General features: G+C 35.1%; 1 protein-coding gene across 1 annotated transcript; it reads left to right on the top strand.

Annotated features, from left to right (window-relative positions):
• The first annotated feature begins 1,306 nt into the window (after positions 1-1,306).
• On the top strand, positions 1,307-2,726 carry LOC143608759 (putative indole-3-pyruvate monooxygenase YUCCA10). The gene is made up of 4 exons (XM_077083709.1): positions 1,307-1,922; positions 2,030-2,260; positions 2,349-2,473; positions 2,553-2,726. The coding sequence occupies exons 1-4, from the start codon at positions 1,307-1,309 to the stop codon at positions 2,724-2,726; spliced, it is 1,146 nt and encodes a 381-aa protein (XP_076939824.1).
• The last annotated feature ends 7,298 nt before the right edge of the window (positions 2,727-10,024 follow it).

Genomic DNA, 10,024 nt, shown 5'->3' with positions numbered 1-10,024 from the left:
ATCTGTCAACCAACTGATCTCAACAAAACTCAAACCCTAACATTTTATGACATCTCTAGGGTTCTAATTAATCATGTTGAAAACACCTGTTAGATTTGATCGCAGGATGGTTGATAAAGTTTGGAGCAAGAATCAAAATGATGAAGAAGAGTAATGAGCTTCAATCGATGTTTATAGATTAGGTTTCTAATTGGGATGAGGTGAAGGTGATGGTACTTAGGAAAAATAAAGCGTTTTAGCCATAAAAAACTAAACTACTCTTTGGTCACATAACCTCGTATAATTGGCCATATATTTTAAGCGTTTTAGCCACATTACTAATAAATACAATGGTTGTTCGTCATATTTCGCCACATTATTAAAAATGTGGCTAACAAATGTGACATTAGGCCACACAACGTGATATAAGTCGCTATATCTTTTACCTTTTAGACACATCTCTTATCAATACAGTAGCCGTTCGTCACATTTGGCCACACTATTAAAACATGTGGCTAGTTAAATGTCACAGTTTGTGGCTAATGCATGTGTTTTTGGTCACATGTATCAAATATTAAACAAACTATGACTGTAGGTCACATTTCGCCACACGTTTTTATAATGTGGCTAGATTTTGTCACAGTTTTTTTCAAAGTGTGGCGAAGAGTACCTGAGTAGGTATATAATGGTCACATGAAGAATAACATGTGTGGCCAAAACATTCTGGAAGGTTTTCAAACATGGTCAAAGACCTTTTAGCCACACATTTAAGCCGAAGTGTGGCAAATCGCCCAGACCACATGTGTGGCTAAAAGTCGATATTCACGTAGTGTATCACTTTAAAAGCGGTCCACTTTGTAGTAGTGACCCAAACAGGTGATACATATATAAAGTCAGCATACACTCTGAACACTTAAGAGAATATTACCTAAACTACATTCGAAAGTAATATCACAATGTAATCTACTTCTTTACAAATTAGTATAGATATTACCATATTTCTGTTAACACATACATACATACATTAAGCAAATATGAACACATAAATTCTAGTCAAGTAAATTAAGTTTGTAACGTATATTCTTAAAATTTGTTTACAAAAAAAAACAAGAATACTTCAATGAATACTAAATGCTAGTATCTGAAATTTTAGCGCCAATGACATTTAAAACTTTTAAAAAATATTTTTTTTAGTAACGGTTCCAATAAAGGTGGGAAATAGTCTATTTTGCCTCCTTTTGAAATCCTATATAAAGGGTCTATGCAATGTGCATTACATATTGCATCAATAAACATACAATATTCATTAGAAAGAGCTTAAAAGAAAATGAAACAAGAAACTGTTGTTGAGATAATTGGAGCAGGACCTGCCGGCATTGCAACATCAGCATGTCTCAATCTTCTTTCTATCCCAAACATTGTTCTTGAAAGGGAAGATTGCTATGCATCTTTATGGCAAAAAAAGTCTTATGATCGCTTAAAGCTTCACTTAGCTAAAAGCTTCTGTGAACTCCCTCATATGTCATTCCCTTTGTTCGCGCCCACATTTGTACCAAAAGACATGTTTTTACAATACTTGCAAAACTATGTGTATCGGTTTAATGTAGCTCTATTGTACCAACGCAGCGTTGAGAATGCATGGTTTAATAGGATTGCACAAAAATGGGTGGTTACCGCCAAAAATTGGGTTTCGGGTCTGGTCGAGAAGTACGTGTGTGAGTTTCTTGTGGCGGGAACTGGTGAAAATAGCGAAGGTTTTATTCCAAATGTTAATGGTTTAGATAGCTTCAAAGGGTTGTTCATCCATTCTAGTAAGTATGATAATGGAAAAAGATTTGGACACAAAGATGTGCTTGTTGTTGGTGCTGGAAATTCCGGCATGGAAATTGCATATGACTTGTGCAATTGGGGTGCTCAAACATCAATTGTTATCCGTAGCCCAGTAAGCGCGCTAAACACGCTCCGCATGATTTTTAAATATAAAGTTGTCGGGGTTTTAAATTATAACAACATATTTTTGATATATTTTAACATACTATTTTTTTATAAATACATGTGCTTACCAAGGAGTTAGTGCAACTCGGAATGTATTTACTAAAATATATTCCCTGCTCGTTCGTAGACAAGATGGTCTTAATGTTGAGTAAGTTGTTGTATGGAGATCTTGATGTGTATGGAATACAAAGGCCATTCAAAGGACCATTCATGATCAAAAAAGAAACCGGACGATCACCTATCATTGATGTCGGGACAATTTCAAAGATGAAACAGGAGACATTAAGGTAAACCCCTATCATGTTTACATATCTAATAACATTTAAATCATTAATTAACAATTGCTTTACTATTATTATTTTGTTTTTGTCTATAGGTTACCACGACTATTGAAGAAATAAATGGTGATCAAATCAAATTTACAAATGGCCAAGAGAGACAATTTGATGCCATTATCTTTGCTACCGGTTTTAAAAGCACCGTTCGAAAATGGCTTAAGGTAACTAAAGTTATATCACTTGTTTACCAAACCTATTGTTTTATTTTATGTCTTAACGTACATTTTCGGTTTAATCTAGGATGATGGATGGCTCTTTAACGAGAATGGAATGCCAAAACATAAAAGCCCTAATCATTGGAAAGGAGAAAATGGTCTTTATTGTGTAGGATTCACGAGTGCCGGATTATTTGGTATCTCAAATGATGCGAAAAACATTGCTGATGACATCTTCAAAATCGTTCATGGAAACTAAGCTCCTATTAGAAAATGTAGGTGTGAATGTTGTGAGATCGCTTAATATGACTATGTACCAATTTAATTAATTTACTATTTAAATGCTTATTTCCTTTATAATAGTGCATTTATATCATTAGATATATTTTTGGTTGGTAATAAATTTATTTCCATGTTTACATTATATTACTATATAACTATAATACGATCAAAATAACCTAAATCTGAATTTTTTTTCTTATAATTTTAGTGCCATCTGCAAAACATACATATAATGTATTAAAAACTAAAATATGTTTTTTTAAAAAAAAAAATCTACCCAATTCTCTGTCTTAAAAAACAATGTATTAATTTTTGTAATTAGATCCTTTTATTTAATATATAAAGATAATTGTCGGTCTAAAATAATTATTAACACTTTAATACGTGTCGTTTTCTATTAGAAATGGACTAGCTACGTAGTTTATTGTATATTTGCTTTCTATTTCATGTTATTTGAATCTAGATAAACTTAAATTCTCCAATAAACGTATTGTGTTTTATTAATCTTATAAACCAATTACTAGTTTTGAAGGTGGAACGAAAGTCATTTGCTATGTTTGTATTATTCTTAATCTTGATGAAAATTAATATTATTTTTGGTGAAAAAATTATAGTGTAAATTTAACCTATTGACTAATAAAAATTATTTGTAAGAAATTATATTTTTGTAATGACTTTATTTTATTACAATTACATCTTTTCTAAAAGCAAACAAACGTTGGGTAAATTTATGTCATCTGTCCATACTATATATATTAAAGCTTAAAAGCCAACAGGTCCGTGGACAATACAAGTTTTGGCAATCCCATAGATGAAGGTCCGTCGAATATAATGTATAGGATCCGCAGTCTAAAAAGAAGTTAATTTATCAAAGAGTTACGTTGAACTTGTTTGTAGTATTGTAATAATCTCTAAGAGCATTCTCATCCGGATCTCCATCCCCATCTTTATGTTTGGGTATAATGAAAGTTCCAAGTAGTCAAACAAGTATGTGATTCATGATAAAATACAGTAGATGAATAACCGTATGTCATGCACACAATTAATTTGAACGGTAACTTTGAACCGTTTGTATTCTGGTAAACTAAACTTATATGTGATAGAAAAATCACCGATAATGAATAGAAATTTGAAATGATAAATAAAACGGATAGATTAATGGCTCGTGTTCGGATACAGACACATCACCGAACCAAACCGAAGGCACTACAAGAAAACATGTCCTTTTCCTCGAAACATTTTCTACAAATTTCTTACGAAAAGTAATTCCAACAAATATCCAACAAAAAAAAAAATAAACTCTAAATTCGCTACAATATAGCAACATAATAGTAACAATATGATTTTCGTTGGAAAATTGTTGCTAACTTTCCAACAAACTTCCAACAAAAAAATATTTATCAACTATTTTTTTTTTGTTTTTTATGCTTGTATAAACTAACCTTAAATGAAAAATAAATCAGAAAATAGCTTTTGTAGGAAAGTTGTAGGAAGTTTGCAACAGTATATATTTGTAGCAATTTTGTAAGAAAAGTTGTTGGAAAACGGTTGAAAACAATCTTCAAGCATTTGTTTTTCTAACACCACCTGTTTTCAAACAGATTTCCTAAGAAATCAGTCGTATAAAAACGTCTAATTTTCTAGTAGTGAGGGCTACGATAACCAACCGGAGATACAGGCCATGTTCTAACCTTGTCCTTGTTGGGAATTTCGGTTCAAGTGCGTTACTTGGCATGCACTGAACTCGATGTTATCGTTGAAGTCTATGCACTTACGGATTTCATCAATTGAACTCAGTGCTCACCAGTGTTCAAACGCGACCTGCGGTTGAAATCGGCAATCAGCGTGATTGGGGACTTGCGTAACAAACCTACTAGTAACGTACGTTCTTCAGTTGGTCCTTGTCATCGCCGCAACTGTGTCACAACGTGTGGTTAGTTCAATTATTTCTTAAAGTGATATATTGAATTATTATATATATTAAATAACAAAGTTTCTTATACTCACACTTTCACTATTCCTTCTAAATATGGCTTTGCCTAGCAGTACTTTGTGCTTGAGTGATTGTAACCTGAAGCATGAGTTCTACCTGCTACACGTGGTCTGATACGTGTCTTCATCTAATGACATGTTCTGCTTGACTTCACTAGCTTTCCACGTGTGGTCATAAATCATGGAAATTGTCTTTTGTGTATTACTATTTTGAAACATGAGAAAGAAAATTACACAATCTTCATCTTTCTCTCCTCTCATCTCGATTGTTATACACGCTCTCATGTCTCTTTATCCCTATCCAAGGGAAGATGCAAATGAAGCAAACCATGCTCATGGTGATCCGCGGTGGTGGTCCGGCTAGGGCGATTGAAGGAATCAATGGGAGATTCATACGTAGACGATCTGGGCTTAATCTAACAGCTTCTTCTCTTGATTTGTGGTTAGATTACATTATCAAGCATACGATTATTGAGTCTGAATTTTAGGGTTTATGGTTTGGTCTTGGTTTCGGATTTCATACTTTCATTAACATAATTTAGATCAATTTTGTGATACGAATTTGTGTTTTTTTTTCTTTTGTGTGTGTTTGTGTTAATTAGGTTACAGGTTTCATCTTCAAATCAAATCCCTAAAGGACATCTCTAATATCGGGTAACCATATCTTATACCTTTAATTTTCTTCTCATTGTTGTAGGTTCTAAGTTTGGTTCGAACAAATGTATGTTTACTAGCTATAATGATTAATTGTACATGTAAATTAATGTAAGCCTTTGAGGCTTTTTTTTTTTTTTTGAAGAACAACAAAAATTGAACATTTGATGGTGAGACAGATATGAATTTATGATTTCTTGATTTATGATGTACTTACAGGACTCTTCTTCTTTTTATTGTTAAATTCTAGGGTTTCTAAGGTGTGCTAACATGCTTTCAATATAACAATTACTATATTTTAGTAGTCTAATACTCTAATTTGCTCAGTTCGCTGGGATAATTTTGTGATTGATAGCATTAGAGTCGTAGATTTTCTTGCTATACATAAAGCCTTGAAGAAAATAAAATCAAGGTTTGAATATATGTTTGCAAACCCTAAAACCCTACATTGTTCATTAATTTATTTGTTATTTTAGGTCTTTTTAGCCTAGATTTGTACTAACTGAGTTTTGCTTGAATTATTGTGTATTTTCTCAGCTTGCAAATTTATAGCTACCATATTTCAAGGTATCTTGATGTTTAATTCTTTCATATACGTCACTTATTGTAGGTGACCTCATAGTTTCCATCAATATAATATAGTTAATGACTCGATATAAAAATATATATATACACACACACGTTTGATTATAGTTTATCGAGTCATGTAATTTGGTTATTTGTCACCAAATTGTTTGCTTTCTGTTCATCGGTTTATACTTCAATTTGCTGTTAATATCAAGTTAAAGCAAAAAGGTGGGAAAAACAAACCTCAATGGAGTAGGAGTAACACTATATCACAATTTGATAACCGACTCTTAAGACTAAGATCAATCTTTTGATATGACAGACTTTGCTATTAGTCTTCTACACATTAAGATGCAAATAGCCAATTAGCCATGTAACATTGAGGAAGGAGATCAAAAGGAATGCAAGAAGCTTCTAGAAGACGGGAAGAGTACACTTGATAATATGACTGACATTGATCCGTCAAGACATTCATTTAAGCTGGTATGTAGTTATTTATGGTTTCAAATGTTCTATCAATATGTAAGGTTCGTCATTTTGTGTTTTTATTTTAACATTTGGCCTTAATATACGATCTTGCTTTTGATCTATCATGATGTTTGATTATATGCCCACTTTACTATTTTGTTTTTGGGTCATTGGGTGGCTACATGAGAGATTCCTTTGTAACAATTGAAATACCAAGTTATGTAACTTAAATGGTAACCTCTGACAGTTGGAGGAGATTAGATTGGAAACCGCTGAGTTCTGGTGATGATGGTGGTGCTGGACCTTCATTGAGTTAGTGAATGTGGAGGTTTGAGAGTTTTTTTTTTGATCATTTTATTCACAAATTGAGATTTGGATATTGTAAATATAAGTTTGCATTTATTTTGTTTTGAGACTTTTATGTTGAATTTTGATTCATTTTGTTTAATAAAGTTTGGTGCTCAGACTCATGTTTACTATCCTTTGGTGTGATTGCGGATATTTCCAGAAACGTATGGTTTCACAACCCCCGCAACGTGGGGGTCGAAATACTAGTTAATTATTAATTGGAAAAGTAGTTCCAGGGAGTTTGAATTAATATTGGACTGGATTACTTTATTGATAAATAATTCACTTTATTAAAAATTGAGTTCGTGAACAGGAAGACTCAAAAGCAAAAAGTTATACCAATTGAAAGAGAATCGGTTGTCTTTGTTTCTGAAATTGAAAGGCATGTTCGGATCAGATTCAGAACTGGGTTTAATCGTGTAGGCTGGAAAAATTGAACCAGTTATACCAAAGGATTTTTCAAAAACTTATAGTCGTAGAACCAAGATGGGTGACGCGAACCAAACAGAAAAAGAGACGATCTCCGGGTCGTTTCAGTGTCCGCGTTTGACGAAAACGAACTACACGATTTGGAATATGCATATGGTGATTATTTTTAGGATTCATGGAGTTTGGGATGTAATTAACCCGGGCTCTAATGACACGAAGAAAAATAACATCGCGAAGGCGCTTCTGTTTCAGTCGATTCCCGAGGAACAGATACTTCAATTCGGTAATTTTAAATTGGCAAAAGAGAGGTGGGATGCCATAAAGTCAAGAAATATGGGCGCGGAACGTGTGAAGGATGCTAGATTTCATACGTGAATTTGACGGTTTGATGATGAAAGAAACCGAAATCATTGACGAGTATGCCTCGAGAATGACCGCGATCTCTTCTAAAGCAGCCACACTTGGACAACCGTATGAAGAAAGGAAGCTAGTCCAGAATTCTTCACAAGTCTGCCGAGCCGGTTTATCCAAGTTGTAGCATCCCTCGAGCAAGTGTTAGACCTTAAAACAGTCGGTTTTGAGGATGTTGTCGAGAGGTTGAAGGCTTATGAGGAGCGTATCAAAGGACACGTGTTACATTCTGAAGAAGGTAAACTTTTATTTAATATATCTAAATCCTCTTCGAGTTCGAAGCAGTTTTCACGCGAATCGAGTAGGGGAGGCGGGAAAGGTTGAACCGAGGACGTGGTAACGGACGAGGGAGTCAGAACCGTGGTTCACAAGAAGGGTCCAACGAAGGGGATAAATGAAAGGGTAAAAAGGACTACTCGGAAGTTCAATGCATTCGTTGTGATGAATTTGGTCACTTCGTTTCGAGGTGTCCAGAACGAAGGAAAGAAAGAGAAGCACATTTGGCCGACGCAAAAGAAAAAGACCCGTCCCTCTATATGGTGCAGTGTGTTCAAGAAAAAGTGTACTTGAATAAACAGAAGGTTATACCAAAAGATTACGAGGGTGGTTCGAACGAACAAGACTTGTGGTATTTGGATAACGGAGCGAGCAACCATATGACGGATAATTTATATTTTTTCTCTGAGTTAAATAAGCGTGTTGGTGGCAAAGTTAAATTTGGAGATGGGTCTTATGTTGATATTTGCGGGAAAGGGTCGATATTGCTAGTCGGTAAAACGGGGGAGCAACAATTATTGACCGACATTTATTATATTCCTAGTTTAGAAAGTAATATTATTAGTCTTTGGAAAGCAACGGAAAGTGGTTGTGATATTCGTATGAAAGATGATTACTTGTTGATGTATGATGATCAAGGAAAATTGTTGATGCGGGTTACTCGATCCAAGAATCATCTTTATACGATTAAATTAAAGACAGGAAACCCGCGTGTTTACAAGCCCGGATTGATAACGAGAATTGGCTTTGACATGCGAGACTAGGACACCTAAATTTCGAGTCTATGAAACAAATGGTAAAAATAATATGGTCGTTGGAATGCCAAAATTTGATGAAGAAAATCAAATTTGTGACTTGTGCTTAGTCGGGAAGCAAACGAGAAAACCATTTCCGAAGTCGGCGACTTTTAGAGCAAGCCGAGCCTTGGAACTAATCCATGGAGATTTATGTGGGCCCATTACTCCTAGTACCATAGCCGGAAATAGGTACGTATTCGTCTTGATTGATGATTTTTCTCGTTTCATGTGGACTTTTTTGTTGAAGGAAAAAAGTGAAGCGTTTGATACCTTCAAGCGATTTAAAGTCATGGTGGAAACGGAAAATAGTGAGAAAATCAAGACGTCTCGAACCGATCGAGGGGGAGAATTTACTTCTCGTGATTTCAATCGGTTCTCTAAAAACGAGGGTTTTATTCGGCATTTAACCGCTCCATATACACCTCAACAAAACGGTGTTGTCGAGACGCGAAACCGCACAATATTGGATATGACTCGAAGCATATTAAAAGCGAGATTGGATCCGAGTATAAAAGTTTCTAAATTTGAAAACAAAGAAGATTTTGATGCTACGAGATTTCGAAAGATTGTCAGGTGTCTCCGGTACCTTTTACAAACTCGTCCCGACTTGGCGTATTCGGTCGGAGTCGTAAGCCGGCACATGCAAACCCCGAAGCAATCTCATGCAACTCTTATAAAGCAAATTCTTCGTTATATTCAAGGTACGCTTAGTTTTGGTATTTCTTACACTCGTGGGAAAAACGTGTTACTTGGTTATAGTGATAGTAGCCATAACATTGACCAAGACGATGGAAGAAGCACTACGGGGCACGTATTTTATCTTGGGTCTTCACCAATTATTGGTGTTCTCAGAAACAATGTGCGGTTGCACTCTCATCGTGTGAAGCAGAGTACATGGCGGCAGGCGCAGCCGCGTGTCAGGCGGTTTGGCTAAGAGACTTGATAAGTGAGTTATTCGACAAAGAAATTCAAGCAGTGGTAACAACATATCGATAATACATCAGCAATAGTACTCGTGAAGAATCCGGTTTTCCATGGAAGGACCAAACACATTAAATCTCGGTTTCACTACATTCGGGAATGTGTTGATCGTGAAGAAGTAAGTGTCGAGCATGTTAGTGGTGTTAAGCAATGTGCCGATATCTTGACGAAGGCTCTTGGGAAAATCAAATTCAAGGAGAAGCGGGAATTACTTGGAGTTGAAGACCGGTCGGTTTCAAGTTCGAAATTCCGGGGGTGATTGTTGGGAATTTCGGTTCAAGTGCGTTACTTGGCATGCAAGGTTAAGTAACATGATTTAAATATGGAGTGGATAATTATAAACAATTAAATG

This window comes from Bidens hawaiensis, unplaced genomic scaffold, assembly GCF_021521415.1.
Source record: "Bidens hawaiensis isolate Kalapana, Puna unplaced genomic scaffold, B.hawaiensis_p1.1 tig00419429_1, whole genome shotgun sequence".
Lineage (NCBI taxonomy): Eukaryota > Viridiplantae > Streptophyta > Magnoliopsida > Asterales > Asteraceae > Bidens > Bidens hawaiensis.
This window is presented reverse-complemented; position numbering and strand designations above follow the sequence as displayed.

Coding starts and splice junctions, on each gene's coding strand:
- LOC143608759 (XM_077083709.1), top strand. CDS start 1,307: ATGAAACAAGAAACTGTTGTTGAGATAATTGGAGCAGGACCTGCCGGC. Junction 1,923..2,029: donor AATTGTTATCCGTAGCCCAG/TAAGCGCGCTAA, acceptor TTTTTTTATAAA/TACATGTGCTTACCAAGGAG. Junction 2,261..2,348: donor GATGAAACAGGAGACATTAA/GGTAAACCCCTA, acceptor GTTTTTGTCTAT/AGGTTACCACGACTATTGAA.